This window comes from Eriocheir sinensis, chromosome 33 (assembly GCF_024679095.1).
Source record: "Eriocheir sinensis breed Jianghai 21 chromosome 33, ASM2467909v1, whole genome shotgun sequence".
NCBI lineage: Eukaryota > Metazoa > Arthropoda > Malacostraca > Decapoda > Varunidae > Eriocheir > Eriocheir sinensis.
The window spans coordinates 11,628,759-11,648,925 of record NC_066541.1 but is presented as its reverse complement, the minus strand read 5'-3'; the positions used below and the strand labels follow the sequence as shown (position 1 = coordinate 11,648,925).

The 20,167-nt window shown below is 44.7% G+C and overlaps 1 protein-coding gene across 1 annotated transcript; it reads right to left on the bottom strand.

Moving 5' to 3' along the window:
• Nucleotides 1-822: 822 nt before the first annotated feature.
• On the bottom strand, nt 823-7,970 carry LOC127006740 (cilia- and flagella-associated protein 251-like). The gene is made up of 4 exons (XM_050877020.1): nt 7,802-7,970; nt 3,844-4,474; nt 3,082-3,139; nt 823-1,585 (listed from the first exon to the last, which is right to left on the bottom strand). The coding sequence occupies exons 1-4, from the start codon at nt 7,825-7,827 to the stop codon at nt 1,482-1,484; spliced, it is 819 nt and encodes a 272-aa protein (XP_050732977.1). The 5' UTR covers nt 7,828-7,970; the 3' UTR covers nt 823-1,481.
• Between the last annotated feature and the right edge of the window lie 12,197 nt (nt 7,971-20,167).

Genomic DNA, 20,167 nt, shown 5'->3' with positions numbered 1-20,167 from the left:
CAAATTGTGACAAGCAATAATTTCAAACCCTCTTAAGATATGCAAAATCACCAAAGTGAGTCTACTTGCTGCCAATCTTTGATAGCCACTTGTTTCAAATTGATCTTTGCAATAAACAGGAACCAAGTTTTATTATGGAGAAAATCTCAAAATATACTACTCCAGTTTTAAACTGCAGATCGTCCAGCAATGCTTTTTGGGTGGGAGTGTCTTCATGGCATTGGGCACTGGTACGCTGCCTGCTTCTTGACAACTTTTCATGCTTCCTAGCAAGACATATCTGGCTCAGACACCATCCATCTTAGCAAGGCAATGTTTTACACCTGCTCACCATTTCCCTCAATTATGGCATTATTTTGCTCAAGAATTTCTGAAATACACTCTGGTGTTGATGGCAGACACCATAATCTGCCATTGTTGACAAGCCCAAGCAAAATAATCCCATAATCGGAGATGGGGCTGTAGGTGTGACAGTACGAGTGACTTGTTAAGTCAGACGGTGTCAGGGATAATAATGGTCATGCTGGGGACTATAACCAGTCGTCAAAGACTGTGCCAAGACACCACATCATGAAAACGCCCATGACCACAAAGCATTCCCTAAAGATGTTGTCTTTATAAAACCGTGGTAGTTCACTTCCACAGTCTGTTTCTCATCACGACCAACTAGTGTTGGCAATCAAGATGATTTAAATAACAGGTTTTGGTGTGTGCCTAAGTTAATATTTTGACAGTTAATCTTAATGCCTCAGCTCTGTTTTCCATTAGTATTTCCCTTGGTGGATTCATACTCCGTCAATATTAGAGGAAATATAAAAATAATTAAATTTGTTATTTATTTGAAAAATAATGCTACATACCATTCAAAAGTGCCATTCATTTCAGCTAGCCAGGTTACACAGTAACCTCAGTAAAGTCATGTTAGCAAAACGGAATGTTGACTTCTGTATAAAGTAAAACTACAGCACTCAGAATTGCGGAAAGAGTAACCATTCACTCCCGCACACATGTTGGGCAATAAATAAAGATACGGACACTAATGTGCTAAACTAGCCCTAACACAAGATTTATGAAGGCTACAGCAAGGCTCAAGCATTCACTCAACCTATAAACATGTGCAATATACAGGCAGCACAACAGCTCCATGAAACCACCTCACTTGAAATTGATTTACAAATCACTAAAAATTCATGAAAATTTGCTACACTATTTTCACTACAACCATTGATTCCAGCCAACCGCTTGCAAGAAGCCTGCACCCATCTGTGTTTGTACATGGTGCATCCACAACTCCACACATCCTTACACTTTACCAGACTACAACAGGTACATAGATGGAGGATGGGAAGGGCGGGGGCATGGGGGAGGGAAAAAAAGGATTTCCAAAAATCTAAAAAACATAAGAAAGAAACGGAAGTATATAAATGAAAAAGTCCTACTAGAGGATTACTGAGGCTGGAGTAGTAAAATCAGGAAGAACTCTAGGCAGCAGTCTCCTTAACAGCCTCTGTGGTCTCTGTCTCCTGGACCTTGGCCTTCTTGGCAGCGGGAGCAACTTCCTCAGCCTCTTCAGAAGAACGTTTATCTGCAGGAATAACGGCAAGAATTAGACCCCTCACTAATCTTTACAACAGCAAACAAATTTTGATCAATTAGAAATTGTAACTGATGTGTTCATAGGATATTGAGATCTATAAGCACCAAAACTTTTTTTGTTTACAACATAAAAGGGCAGAGGGATAACAGCTATTTTCCAATGCTAATTGAAAAGTTGACAGTGGTTGCCACAACAGCAATCGAAGATGACACTGATGCCGATGGCGTCATATAGTTCTTTCAGATGCGGGCAACGAGCATGACGCCAGCGCCGGAGAGCAAGAAGCTATCTGGAATTTGAAGGCCGCGCGTAACTAGGTTTCTGTCCATGCTAAGTGACTAGCTGGCACCTTTTTTGTCCATTACCACCACTCCATGCTAAAAATAGCCGACAGTTTCTGCCTACACATCATGGGTGTCTGCAAATCGACTATGTTCCCTCAGCCGATCTGTTTCGGCAGTCTTCCTTTAGTATTTGCTAGTTGTGTGCGTGCTGAGCGTAGTTTTGACACCTCCACTCATATACGTGATGTTCTAGATCAGGGCTACTCAACCATTATGAACAAAGGTCCAGTTAGACAAGTACAAATGTATGCAGAGATCCGATTAAATATTGTAGCTGGGCCCCAGCTCCAGGAGTAGCAAAATATAATTTTACATTATGAAAGTCCTAGCGATGGATTCTTGCAAGTGTATTTCCTTGACTGATTGTAGGGCCTACAGTCAGGTAAGGAAATATACTTGCAAGAATCTATCACTACCAGGACCATGTAAATCAGTTATATTTTTCTACTGCTGGAACTTGGGGTCCAGTTACAACACTCATAAGGTTCGGATTCGGACCGCGGGCCGCCAGTTGAGTAGCCCTGTTCTAGATGAACCAATATCTTGTTCACAGGAGTGTTCAGAGGAGTGGGAAACAGAAGCAGGATTTTGGGGGGAATCATGGAATTCCAGCCAAATGGTCAGTCCAAATCATAATCCGATTTCACAGTTAAGTTATACAGATGATTTTCTACAACTTTCATTCACTGAGAATTTAAAGGTTTCAACTGTGTTTGCCTTTCCATTTGTCCAGTTATGTTCGTGAACACTGAAATGATGATAAAAGCTTCCTCATGCCCAAGTGCAAATTCATTACGTCTAATATTTTCTTACATTGCTATTGCAATCGCAGTCAAATAATCTACTGCAAATTGGTTGAAGAAAATTGTCACCTCTCTGACCCTTGAATAAATTAAAGTTCTGGTGGTAATAGGCATCTACATACCCTTCTGTGAACAAGCCAATCCACTGATCCACAAAACCCTACATTTCAAATATTGAGGTGTGGTACAATGCAACTTTGGCAGCAATGAATTATACGGATTAATGAAAATGGTTCCAGTGCTCAAAAAGACCAGTTAATTCAAAGGAACAAAATAGGCAATATGGGGAGCTACAGAATAGAAATCAAAGGTAAATAAAGCAGCCATAACCACTCACCAGCAGCATCTGCCTTGGTGTCAGTGCTCTCTTCACTGTGGCCATTGGTCATTGTTTCCTGAACAAAAAAAAGCAAAAACATTAGTTTGAAGCTATGTATGAATATTTCAACATTGATTTAACATACTATACTGGTTAGCATTTCTATGATAAACTAATCCATATCAAGAGAAGGGTGAGGATGGAAGTCAATGTTAGGGTTGTGCATAATAAATAAAAACTTTAAAAGGAATGTACAAAAATGTACTGTGTAGAAAATGCAGCGGAGGTTTTGAAAAAACATGAAAATGCTTCCCCACAACAGAGGTATGCATGGTTAATTTTTGCCCTCAAAACTTGCAAAGTTCATGTACGGTTAATTTTTGCCCTCAAAGCTTGCAAAGTTCAAGACTTCAAATTTTCAAGTAGACTAATTTTGATGGGAAAGCCCTGAAACCATATTGTACAAGGCTATCAATAAGCTACTCAGGGACATAACATTCATGGCACTGGTGAGGGTCCGAGGTGATGTGGTTTGCTTACACTGGACGGATGCAGCAATCTAATCAAGCAGTCCTTGGCATGACCTGATAAGTGGCTTACTATACAAGTATATAAAGCATCACAAGAGTAATGACAAACAATGTCAATAGTTCAAATCACTATATTTACTATATTGTCTATATTGACTTGCAAATCAGTTAACATCACCAAACCCACCCCTTAAAATTTATGTACACTAAATTTTTTGCTTCATTCTGGAGAAAAAAAATCAGCACTCACTTCTTCCTTGGCGTGGCCATTAGTCTCCTTGGCCTCACCGTTGGTCTCTGCCTTTTCCTCAGCAGCCTCTTCAGTCTTATCAGTCTCCATGGACTCCTCCTTAGCCTCAGCCTCTTTGGGCTTGGCTTCCTCTGTCTTCTCTGCCTCTTCCTTCTTCTCCTCCTCCTCCTTCTTCTTCTCCTCCTCCTTCTCCTCAGTCTTTTCTGCAGACTTGTCCTTTTCTGTAGACTTGTCCTTTTCTGTAGACTTGTCCTTCTCTGCAGACTTGTCCTTCTCTGCAGACTTTTCCTTCTCTGCAGACTTGTCCTTCTCTGCAGACTTGTCCTTCTCTGCAGATTTGTCCTTCTCTGCAGATTTGTCCTTCTCTGCAGATTTGTCCTTCTCTGCAGACTTGTCCTTCTCTGCAGATTTGTCCTTCTCTGCAGATTTGTCCTTCTCTGCAGATTTGTCCTTTTCTGCAGACTTGTCCTTTTCTGCAGACTTGTCCTTTTCTGCAGTCTCTTCTACCTTCTCCGCCGCTGCCTCTGTGCCATTGGTCTTTGCGCTCTCAGCTGCTGGGGTCTTCTCTGTGGCCTTCGTAGTCTTCGCAGACTCCTCGGGCACATCTTTGGTGACCTCGGGGGTTGTAGCACTGTGGAAAGGAACAAAAGTAAAGCATCCACACCTTCACCGTCAAGAAAGAAATTGTGAAGTTTTAGTTAAATAACAATAAAAAAAAGCCTCCTGCCGACAATAGTTGAGACTTCTGAACAGATGGCGAAATGAAACCTTGCCTCCTCCCCTCGGCTATGACGCACGCGTTTGGCCAAACATACAACGCAAAGAAGGGCCTATACACAGACAAATTATACGTCAGACCAGACCCCCAGCCATTGTTCCCTTCCCCTTAACTCTACATAAAGCTCGGCGTTGCAACAGACCAACAGCGAGGATGGGGAGTTCAAGGGCGGCCGCGGCAGCCCACCAACTAACGGGCTCGGCGGCGTGACGGAGGCGTCTCCCAGCACGCGGTCACAGCCCCTCGTCTCGCCGGGACAATGGTTCACCACCGGCCTCTCCCGATTCCTCCCCTGTACCCCTCCCGTGGCCCCTTAACGAATTTTTTATTTTGGATGGGCATTTTGACCAATGACGTCACTAGTCATTGTCTTAAGTAGATTGCCTAATATACCAGTCCATAAAAAGGCAAACAATTTGCAGTAATGCTTCAACGCTCCGACCCCGGCCCCCCCTCGCGGCCTCGTAACGAATAATTCCCCCCATCTCTGGACGCTGGTGCCCCGCCTAGCCAGCTGCCTCCTCTCGGGCCCGGGCGGCTGTACAGGAAATGGCAGACAAACGTAGAGCAAGGCATTCACACCGGCGCTCCTTCACTTCCTGTCGCTCCGTACTGTTCAAGCTGACGCCACGTGTTGCCACTAATGCCTAAAAACTTGGAATTATATATAAAACAATCAAATAGAAAAGGAGGGGGGGGTTCGTTCCATGGGGGTGGGTGGGAGGGAGATAAATGCACCTAAATACATACGCATAATACACCTAACAATGTGATAGCTGATTCAATGAGTTGGCGAGTAGTAGCGGGATGTGGTGGGGAAGGTTGAGGTTGGTTAGGGTAATCCGGGTCACCCTTTACATGCCTGCACTTACATTATATTATCCTACATGCACCCCCTAGAGGGGGTGGGGGGGGGGGGCACTGAGGGCCGGGCCGGGAGGGGATGAAGGTAGGATGAGGGAGAGAGGGGAGGGCAAGTCTTGACCACGTGGCCAGCACAAGAACGAGCCTACAGCCTTGAGTGTCTTGTCCTGATGCTGTGTCTGCCTCCCGCCATCTCGCGACCTAAAGCCTGCCTCCCTCCTGGTGGTGAAACCAAGGAAACTCCGCGCCGCCGCCATTAGCTGGTGGGGGGGAGTCGTCAGAAGGAATCACGCCGCAGCTGCCTCACGCCCGCCTCCACCTCCTCACGCATCGCTGACTACCTATTGAGGCTGCAACACATCCCTTCAAATTCCCTGGTAACTAAATCCCCCGATATCAAATACTGAACCTTGTAACACGCAAGCTATAAAGATACAGCCACAGCCATACTTCCTGAGTTAATTACATTATGAAGAAAATAGTTTTATACATAATGCCATCCTTTAACAAACCTATTCCTATATATAGCCACAGCCATACATCAAGAAACCCTGCACTATACGAGCCACACCACTCAGCCCTACTGGCATAAGGTAACCCTAACATACGCCCACCATCCATCCACCCAGCAGCCACATAGCCATGCTTTCACTAGTCTTAATATACATAACCCACCCCCTTGAGCCTGTCATACAACCTTAACAGCACGTGGTGGCCAGACGCTCACCACCTCAAGGAAAGAGACGCTTCCAAACTACTCAAGGCAAACAAAATGCAAATCAGCCAAGAGCGGACTCCAGCGGGCGCCTTAGACGGAACATTCCCTTTAGTTCACATGGCCAGCCCGCCGCCTTCCCTGCCTTGCCTCCCTCCACGTAGTAGCCATCCGTCTCCAAGCTCGCCGGACACGACAAATGTCAAGGCCCTGCATTATTAAATAATTCTACTAGTGACAAAGAGGCGGGAAACGGGAGAACTCTTCAAACTATCACAGCACTACTATCAAAGGAGGGAGCGAGGAGGGGATGGGGGAGGATGAGACCGCGACCACTTAAAACAATAGGAAGTGTAAGTTATTAAAGACCGGAACAACCATTACCTACACCACCACTTGAGGCTGCACGGGAAACACAAAAGCTGATTATGATCGCTGATAACAAGAGCCGCGTGGAGCGTCAAACGTGAATCGCGAAAATTACCTTACCGCCAAACCGGTCTCTTTGTTCTGGTGGTGAGGGGGAGACGGGAGGGGGGAGGGGGGGACGCCGCCACCACCACTTCCCGCCAACTGCTAGCTCGCTCACTCACCATCTCCCCCATCACCGTCACCTCCACAAAGACCCATCACACCATCACCACTACACCAGACATGAAAATCAGACAAACATAACGCTCCCCCCCTCCATCTATAATTATTTTTACCACCATTAACACCACTACCGCCTTCACACCGCTACTTCCCGCCAGCTACTCGTTCGCACCCTCCCCCATTAACACCCCCTCCACAAACACCCAGCACAATCACCACTACACAAGACATGAACTAAAGCAGACATGACGCCCCTTCCACCATCTTTAAACACTTTTTAGAACCATTGCTGTCACCACCACCGCCGCTGCTGCCATCTCACGCAGTCCTCGCCGCGTTCAAATCTTTCCGCCTACTAAGTCCACACACATTCAGCCTACGGCCTCGGAAATACCTCTACATGTGAAGAACGAAGAGTTGAAGAGAATGATGGAGGATATAGAGGGAGAGATCAGCCATTTCCTTCCTCGTCACCCACACACACATACACCGGTACCGGCTTTCCAACCCACGCATTCACTAACAACCATACACATAACCCCATAAGTACATACACACTAAAAGAATAGAGTCTGATGAATAAAAGAAATAGACGGAGGGAGGCATACATTTCCTTTCAGTTAAACGCACATACGTACCACCTTTCCAACCATACAAAATCACTTACATTCAAACACTAACAACCTTAGAAGCAATTTACCCCTGAAGAATACGGAGTGTGAAGAATAAAGGAAACGTCACACATTTTCCATTTCCCGTCACCCACACATACGTACCGGCTTTTCAATCACGCATATACTTACACCCATACACTTACAACCTCGAATGTACGTATATAAAATGTGCTGAGCTAAGCAGACTAAAGGAAATAACGTGGGAGGTAGGCAGACATTTCCTCTCGTCACACGCACTCACTCCCTCACACTCACACGAGCCGGCGTCCCTCTCTTCCCAAAGTCCAAATATCTGTAAATACACACGCCAGGGCCACGCACGCAAATACTTACACAACCTCGGCAGCAGTGTCAGCCATTGTGATATGTGGATGGTTGAGGTGGTGTTATAATATCCAAATGGAGACACGAGAGCGCGGCGGCAGGGGTCCACTTCACACCACGTTTCTCTAGCTAAAGACTGAAGGCCGTTGATGCTTCCCGCGCAGACTTGTCCTCCCAGAAGCCTCAGTATCCGCCTTACCAAAGTATCGTACTCACCGACTGTTATATATCGGTTTCCCCATAATAAAAGCTTTCTTACCCATAAAAGTAACGTTATTCCATCAAACTCATCACCTTAAACTTAATTATTAGTGTATTCAAGACGAGGGAGAGGCATAAATCGAGGTTAATGAAGGTGGTGGAACTCTCGTATTTAGGAAAAATTGTCGCACTTGTGGGAACGCTGCCTCGGTATCGACCAATCACAACGAAGCGTCTCCATGGCGACGGCTAAGCCCCGCCCACTGGGAGGAACCACCGCACATTCATGCCACATTTCCACCCTAATGAATTACTTTTGACGCAATATTAACACTTACTCCCGTCGAAAAGAAGATAAAACATAAATAAACTAATATATATCATAACTTGATTGCTTTTAAGTTATACAGCGTTCATGAAGTTTGGTTTTAATTTGTAATAAAAAATTAACGTGGCATAAATAATAAACGCGCGCGCCATGTGGTGAGGAAAAGGAGAGGCGCCGCTTTCAGAGAACAGAGAAATGTAACCTCTCTCCCTGTCTATTTCTGAATATTACTGAACCCCTCCAGCCCACCTCTGAGCACCTTTACGCCTATCTGCCCTAACTCTAACCGTGTTCCGCGCTTACTCTGAGGTGGGCGTTCAAATGTGCCAGGTTAATGAGCTCTTCAATTTCACGTTACCTGTTGCTTGATGGCGCCAGGGCTCGCTATGCTTTCAACTGTAACAAGCGTCCGCCGCCTCCTCATTACCATTACATTTCCAATCAAACTGTCACGTCCGCCACTTCATTACTCATTCCCTCAGCGCTTGCCACAGTTGATGGAAATACCGAAGGACAAAGTTGTGTACTTTTCCTGCATCCTGTTTCCTATATGTTATCTACGTCTACCAGTATCCGAAGTCCACGCCAAGTTAGGAAGAACATGGAAGTTACAAGAATGAGGGATTGCAGGGCGGTATACACGTGCATTCGTCCCACTTATACACTTAACACAGCCATTCCTGCAGTTATTTCAAAATGGCTCTGCGTTCTGAGTCACTGCCAAGGAGGAAAAAAAGGAATAAGGAATGAGAGGGAGGTAGCTTCATTTTTTCCCCACTTTACGTATACACAACAATTCTTACTTTCATTCAAAACGCATATGAATTAAATACAATATCTCAATTATTACCAAAGAGGAAAAAAAAGGAACGGAAGTTAAAATGCGGAATGAGCTGGGGGTGGCTACATTTTTTTCTCCACTGCGTATATACAACAATCCTAACTTTAATTCGAAACGTATATAAGTTTAATGCAATGTCCTAATAAATGACGAGGCGGAAAAAAAAACAAGGAAGCTACGATCGATGAGGATAGGGAAGGAGGTATTTTTTTCCCACTTACATACGTAGCAATCCTTTCTTTATTTAAAACGTTTATGAGTTTAATATACTGTCTACGTCACTACCAAGGCGGAAAAAAAGAACAAGGACGTATACAAAGAGAAATGGCAAACATATTAGAACATTTATACCATTTGAACACATACTCAGCAATCCTTACTCTATTCTAAATCATTTCTAGATTTAATACAGCGTCCAAGTCAGTGCCAAGACGGAAAGAACATGGAAGAAACGGGAAGGAGGGCTGGCAGGGAAATATCAATGCATATGTCCCACGCTGAGGCAAGGAAGGAAAGTGCCTGCCTGCTGGTCGGGGATGAACACAATGGGAGAATGTCCTGTTTTCCTCAACTGACCGTCTACCCTGTTCTCTTGAGTTCTCTCGCTACCTCTCCCTCTCATTCTCCTCTCCTCTCCCTCCCTCCCTCCCTGCTCGCCTTTTCCCTCCTTCCCCCTTCCTTCTTGCCAGCCAACCAACCTCCCCCTCCTGCCTCCATCCCTCCTTCCCTTCTCTTCCTCTCGCTCTCTTTCCCTCTCTTTCCTCTCTTCCTCATACCGAGACGAAGAGAGAAAGTATACCGAGGTGGTGTAAGGAATGCTCTCTCTCTCTCTCTCTCTCTCTCAAACACACACACACACACACACACACACATTATAAGCCCAGATGGCATCCTGTTGGGTTATGTTTGTTATTTCAAGTTTCCTGAGTAAACCTGGTCGCTAACTTTATATAGTTAATATGAAAGCAAAGTAACAACAAATATCCTTCTGCTGGTTTCGATCACACACACACACACACACACACACACACACAAAAGGTAATTATTATTCTTGGGCCATCGACGACGAGAAAATTATTGTGTGCCTTCTGTTCCAATGACGTGAGGCCGCGATTATTTGGTGAGGTTTTTATTTTAGCGCTCTCTCTCTCTCTCTCTCTCTCTCTCTCTCTCTCTCTCTCTCCCCGTGTCAATTTGTATCTTACATCTTATCTTTGTATTTTCTCAGAGCAACATGTTTTTTTTCATTCCTTCTTTTCCATCAAACTGTAATCCTATCTTTTCGGTTTTTATATTATATTAACTAGGCTTTGCAATGAGGTAGTGCTGTATCTTACTATTATGACTACTACTACTACTACTACTACTATTACTGCTACTATTGGTGCTGCTACTATGACTACTATTGACTCCGGAAGGAAAAAAGTAACCCCGATATTTTTCTTGTTCTCTCTTCTCCCTTCTCTCCTCTTCTTCTTTGCTTCCCTCTTTCTCGTCTTTCCCCTTCTCTCCCCTATTCCACGTTTCTTTGATCTCTTCTCCTTTCTCTTCTCTTCCTTCTCATCATTTGCTTCCTGCTTTCCTTTCCATATTTTTAAGTCCTCTTCATTTCATCTCCATTTCCTATATAGTTTATTTACCTTTCCTTCTCTTCATTTACCTTCCATCTTCCTTGACTTTCCTTTCCTCATTCCTTCACCTTTCCTACTTCTCCTCATTCCTGTCCAGTTACCTAACCTTTACTTACCTCTCCTTCCTCATTCCCATGCATTCTTTCCTTCCCATGTCCTTTCCCATTGTCTCCTGCTTCCTCTTTCTCAGCTACCTTCCCCCCCTCCCTTTGCTTCTATTTCCTCCTTCCGTCACCCTCATTTCCAATACCTATCCCCCTTACCTTTCCAAGTCTTTCTACCTCATACCTATTTCCCCTTCCCTTCCCTTTCCTTCTATATATTTTCCATCGACTTGCCGCAATTCACCTGCCCCATTCCCGTCCCCTTGCATTCCCTTCCTTCCCTACTGTCATCCTCTTACTCTTCCCTTGTTTGTTTCCCTTCATTTGCCTTTCCCCTTCCCCTTACTTCTTTTCTCTGCTATATCCTTGCCTCTGCTCTCTCCCTCCCCTTCCCTTCACCCCCTTCAGTCCCTCATTTCCCCCCTTCCCTTCCTTTCCCAGCCCTATGCTTTCCTCTGTACTTTCCTTTCCCTTCGTTTCCTTTATTATCTCGTCTTCCCCCTTTCTTTCTTCTCTTTCCTCCTTCATCTTACCCCCTTCCCTTTATCTCCCTTCCTATTTCATCTTCCCCGTTCCCTTCTTGCCCTTCCTCCATCCTCTTACCCCCTTCCCTTCATCTCCCTTCTTATTTTATCTACACCCTTCTCTTCTTCCCCTTCCTCCTTCATTCTTTTCCTATTTTATCTTCCCCTTCCCTTCTTACCCTCCCTCCTTCATTGTACCCCCTTCCCTTCACCTCCTGCCTCCCTTTCCTTCCCTTCCCAGGCGCCCTTCAACCACCTAAACATATCCAGGTTCAAGGAGGCCATGTCGCCCACCAGTCAAGATCAGTGTGTGTAATCCTACCCTGCACCCTGCCATCCTACCCCCCTGTCGGACACCTTGCCTGGCGCCGGACATGTCTCACTCCTCCTATTCCTCTGAAGGTTCTGGTTCTGCTCCTTTTGCTGCCCTTCGTTCTACCCATCTACCCTGGCCCAGTTCACGTCCATATACTCTTACTGATGTTGGTAATGATAAAAAGACATGGCAGTGATATAGACGAAGAAAAGTAATAGTAGTAGAATATAATAGTGTTAGAACGAGGAGGATGAAAAGGATAAGTGTGCGGAGGGAGAGAAGGAAAAGGGTGAAGATGAGGAGGAGGAGAAATAAGAAGAGGAAGAGGAAGAACAACAACAACAGCAACAACAACAACGCCAGCGATATCAACTACAACAATAACGACAACAATAACGACAGCGACAACAACTACAACAACAACGACAACAATAAGCATTTCCTCTCAATATTTACTACAAAACGTATAGCCTAATAACCTTGAATAGCAGTGATTCTCTGTGTAGCTCAGTGTGTCAAGACTTTGAATTAGTTATGAGCCGCTCTTATTACTTTATGGCGGAATTAGGGTGAAGGGATTAAATACGTGTAATTTATCAAGTTTCCAATGTTACTGTTCCTTCCTATATTCGTTCTTACATGTATTAGTGCGTTTCCAGGATTGAGGCAAGCTCGTAATGACCCTAACCTGACCACATTTATTAACCGTAATCCCTCAAAGTCATGGATATTTTGAGCACTTTCATTTGGTGGTAAAACATTCCATTCAAAAGTGCAGCTATGTGTGTGTGTGTGTGTGTGTGTAGAGGAGACAGCTCATGGCAAAAAAAAAAAAAAAAAAGCGAGAGGGAACCAAAAAGCCCAGTGGCGCTGCTCCTGAAAAAAATAGTATATAGTAAAAAAACTTCCAAGAGAGATAGATAGGGTCAGAATCGTGTGTGTGTGTGTGTGTGTGTGTGTGTGTTTAAGGCACGCGTAAAGTGTTCACTATCACCTTACCTTCCTACACACCTGGGAAGCCATACATATTAATGAATCAAGTCCCCCTGACTCATAGTGTGTGTGTGTGTGTGTGTGTGTGTGTCACAGTGTGTGTGTGTGTGTGTGTGTGGCGGAAGTAGGGAGTCAACAATGCAAAAACTTCCGAGGAACTTCAGCCAACGGAAGTTAAGTGCCTTGCCCTCGCCTCGTATACTTTGCCGGAACTGAGAGAAAAAGGAAAGAAAAAAGGAAGAAAAATTGAGAAAGAAGGACCGAGCGCAACAAGTTAGTAAATATTGTCATTGCAATTTATTTTCTTTTACTTTTGTCTGTGTCTAGTGTCTCGATGTTTTAACTATGTGTGTGTGTGTGTGTGTGTGTGTGTGTGAGAGAGAGAGAGAGAGAGAGAGAGAGAGAGAGAGAGAGAGAGAGAGAGAGATTACACACACACAAACACACACACACACACACACACACACATTTAACAAGAGGTTTTTGCTAATGAAACACACACGCACACATACACAATAGCACGCGGATGTATCACAGGGCAAAAACAGAGCAGCAGCAGCAGCAGCAGGCAGATACCGAGTGAGGAGGAAGGGAAAGGGAGAGAGAGGGAGGAGGAGAGGGAACGTTCGCCCACTTGAGGAGGTAAACAACACAAGCAGAAACCTCCCCACTAAAAATTTCGCGGCGTTGCTCTATTTCACCCCAGAAAAGACCAACAACCTCCCTCTACCACATACATCTAAGGCATAAAGGTTGAAATAGTGTATTCCAGAGGTGAGCTAGTGCTGAAGTGACCCAGATAAGCGGTATAGAGGTTTAAAACTGACGTAACGTTGGCAACAGTGCTGGTGGTTGTGATGGCTCTTTGGAAAATGGGGTAGGCTACTGGTGGCGGTGAGCTGAAGCCAGGGATGGAGTGTCTTTGCCGCACGCGCTCTCTCCCCTACTGCTCTCTCTCTCTCTCTCTCTCTCTCTCTCATATTGTTGTCCCTCCTTTCTGGTATTGAGTAGATAAGCGTATTGATTTTGCCTCACTCTCCTTCACTCCATCACTACATACGTTTACATGATTCTCCTTAAGACCTGGGTATGATTATTTAGGTTGTTAGTTGAGATGATAGGCTATATACTTCCTTCTCCCTCCTTTCCTCCCTCCCTACTTTTCTCTTTCCTTCCTCTGTTTTTGTCCTTATCTATCTACTTCCCCACATCTTGCTTCATTATTCATTACTATATAATTTCTTTCCTTCCTTCCCTCTATCCGCCTCTTCACTCTTTCCCCTTATTTTCCACGCCCCCCTTCCCTCATCTTTTTTTTTAAATCTGTATTCACGTTTACACATCCATCTTGCTCTTCCCTTCCCTTCTTTCCCGTTTCCTTCCTCTCTTTGCGTTTCTACATTCTTCTTTCTTCCCTCCTTCATTTTTCCATTCCTTTGCTATCTCCTATTTCTCTTTTTCTATTTGTCGACACGTTTTCCTATCTACCTTGCTCTTCCCTTCCCTTCTTTTCCCTTTTTTCCTTCCCTTCGCGTTTCTTCATCTTCCTTCTTTCTTCTTTTCCTCTCATTACTATTCCACAAATTTACCACTTCCTCCTCTCTGCGGCCTCTGCCCCTCCTTTTTGTCTACAAACCTCTCTCTCTCTCTCTCTCTCTCTCTCTCTCTCTCTCTCTCTCTCTCTCTCTCTCTCTCTCTCTCTCTCTCCACTTCAACACCTCATTTGCTACTTCATTCTTTCCTTCCTTTCTTTACACACTTTTTCACACCTCACTCTCCCTTTTCCCTCCCTCCTCGTCCCCCCCCCTCCTCCTCCTCCTCTTCCTCCACCTCCCGTAGCTTATTCTAATCCGTTATTCTACTTTTTCACACCTCCCTTTCTCTCCCCTCCCTTTCCTTTCCTCCTCCCCTTGTTTCCTCCTTCCCTTGCCACCAATTACCTCCTCCCCTCCTTTATTTCCACCTCCTCCACACACTTCTTCCCTCCTCGTCCACTCCCTTATTCCCTCCGCTCCCTTCTTCCCTCCCTATTCTCCTCCTTTGGCCCAATCCTCCCTCCTTCTCCACCCCTAACTTCCTAATTTCCTCCACTCTTCCCCTCCACTTTTCTTCCTTATTCCTTCCAATACCTTCTTCCCCTCCCTTTCCTCCTCATTTGGCTCCGTACTCCCTCCTTCTCCCCCTCCTTCCCTCCTCCTTCACACCCTTCATTCCACCTCCTCCACTTCATTCCCTCCTCCTCCTCCTCTACACCCTTATCTACCCTCCACTTTTTTCATCACTCCTCTCTCATCTTCCTCCCCTTCCACCCTTTCTCCGTTTAAGGCTCCCTTTATCCATTTTCTCCTCCCCTTGCTTCCTCTCTTCTCGCCCTGAGCCGTGGATTGACGTAGGGGAGAAAAGGGTGCGGGGAAGGCGGCAGTGGTGGTGGTAGGTCTGTCTGGGTCTAGCGGTGAGTGTCTGGGTCTGGGTGGTGGGTTACGGAAGTGGTAGTGGTATTGGGTTGGGGAGGTGGTGGTGGTGGTAATGGAAGTGGTGGTGGAGGGTCTGGCGGTGGTGAGTTGGTCTGGGTCCGTGGTGGTTACGGAAGCGGTAGTGGTATTGGGTTGGGGAGGCGGTGGTGGTGGTGGTGGTAGAAGGTGGTGGTTATGGAAGTGGAAGTGATACAGCCTCGAGGTATGGAATGACCAGCGGTTGTGATGATATGATTATTGTCACGAAACGGTGGACATTATTAAGCGACGCTACTGATGATGATGATGATGATAATTGGGAAGAGGAGGAGATAAAGGAAGATAATGATGCATGTGAAAGATGAAGTAAATCTACGTATTAGTTCAGTAAAAATCACTTTCATACTAATAATGAAAATAAGAATAATAACGATGATAGACGAAATGAACTTACATATTCTTTTATCAACTTCTAGATATTTTTGTTATAATCACAAGATATCAGATATTATTACGTATGAAGAGAGAGAGAGAGAGAGAGAGAGAGAGAGAGAGAGAGAGTACCTTTCGTTCTCTACCTCAGCAACAGCCTCTCTCTCTCTCTCTCTCTCTCTCTCTCTCTCTCTCTCTCACACACACACACAACCGCCTTTAACCCTCGTCATGTTACCAGTGTTGCCAGGACCCGGTGAACTTATTTTATCCTTATATTGACCTGCCAGTACTGCCAACCGAGGGAGTAGACAGCAATACTAGCGAGGCTGGGCCGATACGCAAAGATCACAAATAGACGGAGCAGCTTTTAGGCATATAGAATTATTTATGTATGCCGATAAGCAGACTCCGCAAAATAAAGAGCAGTCTGACCTTATTCAACTATTGATGCGTTTGTATTGCGTATTGTAGTGCTTTCGAAATAGGGTTAGCTTCGGTGTTAGGTGATGTTGGGTCCTGAGGTGATAAGCACCTAATAACATGTGAAAATAAATTATAACCAAATTGAATAATTAATGTGTTTGTATTTCTTCTTGTTATGTTTTTAAAATGAAGTTAGATTTGGTGTTAGTTGATGTTAAGTCCTGACAAGAACAACACTTAATAACATGTGAAATCAACTATAATCATGCATACGATATTATTGATCTGACTGAATTATTCATTATGCTTTCAAAATGAGGTTACATTATGTGTTAGGTGATGCTACGTCATGACAAGATGAGCTTAATAACACGTGAAATCAATTATAATCAAGTGGTATAATTAGTGCGATTGTGTTCTGTGGGGTTAGGTAGTATTTTGATTCATTTGTCAGGTCACCTTGGACTTGACGGAAGGGGCTGGGGAGGGCAGGGGATGGTCAGGTCACCGCGTCAATACTGGTCTGGCTAGAGAGGGAGCGAGAGGAGAGGAGAGGAAGGCGTGCGAGGGAGAGGAGAGCATGGAAGGGGATGAGTAACAAAAACACGCACTATAGGGGAAGGAAGAGAGAGGAGAAGGAAGGGGGAAGGGGAGGAAGATGAAGAACTTACGACACAGGAAATAATGCATAAGCGCCACACTATAATGATTTTTTTTTCACACACCTTCCTTCCTTCCTCTCCTGCGTAAAAAAAAAAAAGTTTGAGAAAGAACCACGAGACGAGAGAAAGAAAAAGTTGTCAAGAACCACATTATGAATAACTTTACAGTATACTTTCACGCGTATGTTTTTTACCAAACAATAAAAAGGAAAGAAACGAATCCAATAAACAAAGGTTGAGAAATTTCTTGCTTGAATAGACTATATGGGTGCGAAACGAAAATAGTTGTGAAGAAATATTAATCAGAGCATATTATTAAAAGTGACTGAATGACGAAATAGTTGTTCAAGCTTATAATAATAAATTTACTGTGTGAATTCTAGGAAGAGGAGCCAAAACGTTTAAGCTAATAATAATACCCTGCTTGAAGGCCTTAAAAAGAGTTACTAGACGGGACAACCAAAAAAGTCGTTAATAATAATAATAATAATAATAATAATAATAATAATAATAATAATAATAATAATAATGATACTCTACTTGAACGCCTTGAAAAAACTAGCGCCCTTGAACCCCAAAAAGTTTAAACTAATAATAATACTCTGCTTGAAGGCCTTGAAAAACTAACGCTCTTTAACCCCAAAAAGTTTAAACTAATAATAATACTCTGCTTGAAGGCCTTGAAAAACTAACGCTCTTTAACCCCAAAAAGTTTAAACTAATAATAATACTCTGCTTGAAGGCCTTCAACCTCAAAAAGTTTAAGCTAATAATACCAATCACTTTGAACACGTTTGAAGTGGCTGGGTGGGCGAAAGAAGGATAAACAGTGGGTGAGTGAGGGAGGGAGGGGCGAGGAGGAGTCAATAACCATGTAAGGAAATCAATAATCTTGTGGCTGGAGTAGATTAAGACAATTTTAGGTGTAGACATCGATGGCTGAAGAGAGAAGGAAGAAGGGAAGGGGAAGAGGGAGGAGGAGGTGGAAGAGGGAGTGTCAGGAGGTGTGGGAAGGTGGAAGACGAGGAGGAGGAGGAGTAGGAAAAGGAGTCATGGGAAGGAGGGTGAGGAGGAAGGGAGGCGTCACTGACTACGCTTTAGGAGGAGGAGGAGGAGGAGAGGGGAGGCAGGCAGGGAGGCCACCACACTCTACCTTGTCCGTTCAGCCTCCTCCTCGTTCTCCTCCCTCCCTTCCCTTCAGCGTGGCGAGCGGGAAGGGCTGGCAGGGAAGAAGGGCAAGGGGGGGGCGGAGGAGGGCCAGTCAGCCACATGCTCTCCCTACACTTCTTCATCCCACGTTGACGCAAGCACAGTCCATCCCATGCCAAGTCTGTGCTCCCTTCCTCCTCTTTTTTTTATGCTTGGGGATATGTGTGTGTGTGTGTGTGTGTGTGTGTGTGAGAGAGAGAGAGAGAGAGAGAGAGAGAGAGAGAGAGAGAGAGAGCAAGGCAAGGAGAAAGAGAGGGAGAGGAAGAGAGGACCCCTGACAGCTACCTACTCTCTCTCTCTCTCTCTCTCTCTCTCTCTCTCTCTCTCTCTCAGGTAAAGTTCAATAATTCTGCTCCCAACACTTGTCTCCAAAACGTCACGGAGGGAAACCTGATTTGTGTGACTCCACATTTCCACTCCGGCCTTCCCTCCACCCATCATTCCTACACTCCTACACCGGTCTGGGATGTTTTCATATATCACGATGAGCTACACGCACCTATAAACTATTTTTGGACATTTTCCTGGCAATACCGAGAGAGGTATCGAGAGGAATGAAGACTTTTGTAGCTGAACGTATACGGAAGGAATTGAGGAGTTTATTCCTGGCTACGCTTTCCTATTTATTATTTTCTGACATTGGATAAACCGAGAAAGGTATCTGGAAATTAACAGTTTTGTAGCCGAGTTACATAGGAGGAGGGAGGAGGAACTAACGATTTTTCTTTTTTTTACGTGCCAGCCTATAGCGCCGGTAGGCTTTTCTTGAGAGGGGCCTGGATAGTAGTCGGCCCCAGCCCATCATGGCGCAGATAAGTGTTTTTTAGTGGCGCCATCTTTTCTTGGCTCATGCTGCACCCCCCCGGAGCTCGTTTTTGATTCACTTGGACGGTTTCCTCTAGAGTCCGGGTTGATGAGTGGTCTTCAGGACAGCATGTGGGTAGTCTTACGCCACTCGGCGGTGAGTGAAAAATCCCAGGTGGTAGCGTGGCATTCGAACCCGCGTCGTCCATCATGCGGTGAATGCGGGGCCCGCACGCTAACCACTCAGCCACCGCCTACATATTTACATAAAAAAATGGCTATTCTTTCTTATTTGTAGTTTTCTGACAGTAATGAAGACTTCTGTAGCTAAAAGGTATAGGAAGAGGGAAATGGGGAAGAGGAAATGCCGGAGATGCTAACCCATATCAAAACTAGCTATATATGCACCTGGCCATACCTTCCTACACATTACTTCATGACAACTTCGTGACATAACCAATAGTAAAAAGTATCGGGGGAAGTGAAGCCTCCTCCTGTAGCTGGTTGGGAGAACGGGAAGGAAAGGCGCGGGAACTGTTTACATGATTAAAAGGAGCTATACTTGGCCATGCCCTCCCAAACATTATTTCCTGTCGTCTTCCTGGGAGAACCAAGAGAGGGAAATGAAGGCTTGTGCAGTTGGGGGTGGAAGAACGGAAAGGGGAAAGAAGGAGCGATGAGGGGAGATAGTTATAAATGCTAAAACGAGGTATATAGCCTACTTGATAATACTTTTCTTTATGTTTATTCAATGTTATTTTTCTAGCTGAGCCGAGTAGAAGTATTGAGATAAATGAGACAGTAAGTTTAATTAATATAAAAGCTAGGAGTATACGAGAGAAAAGGGGAAGGCAAAAATGGCTATACTTTCCAATGTGACCTGTATAATTTATAAAAACTATGTTCTTTTGATATCTTCCTGGCAAAACAGAGGCGAAAGTGAGTGGATAATTATAGAGAAGCTCAGGAAGGGAAGGGAAGGATGAGCGGAGAAATATAAGGAAAAAAAAGGAAGAGGGTGGGTGGTTGGAGGAACAGGAAGAAAAGTGGGAGGTCGGGGGGATAGCAGGAAAGTGTGAATGAGTGGAGGAGCAGGAGAAGGCATATGGAAGAGAGTGGGTGGTTGGAGGAACAAGAAAAAAAAGTGGGTGGTTGGGGGGATAGCAGAAAATGTGAATGAGTGGAGGAACAGGAGAAGGCAGATGAATGGGTAGAAGAATAAGATGAAGGGAAAGGAAGAAAGGAGTGGGTGGCATAATAGAAAGAAAAATGTGAAAGTGGGTGGGTGGTGAAAAGAAGGAAGGAGAGAGTGAATGAAGGAATAGGAGAAAGGGAAGGTGTGTCAGTGGACGGAGGTGAAGAGGTGTGGGTGGAAGATGGAAAGTGGATGAGGAGAGGAGGAAGGAAAGAGAGTGGATGAAGGAATAGAAGAAAGGGAAGGTATGATGCTT

Coding starts and splice junctions, on each gene's coding strand:
- LOC127006740 (XM_050877020.1), bottom strand. CDS start 7,827: ATGGCTGACACTGCTGCCGAGGTTGT. Junction 3,140..3,843: donor ATGGCCACGCCAAGGAAGAA/GTGAGTGCTGAT, acceptor TTTTTTGTTCAG/GAAACAATGACCAATGGCCA. Junction 1,586..3,081: donor CACCAAGGCAGATGCTGCTG/GTGAGTGGTTAT, acceptor TTATTCCTGCAG/ATAAACGTTCTTCTGAAGAG.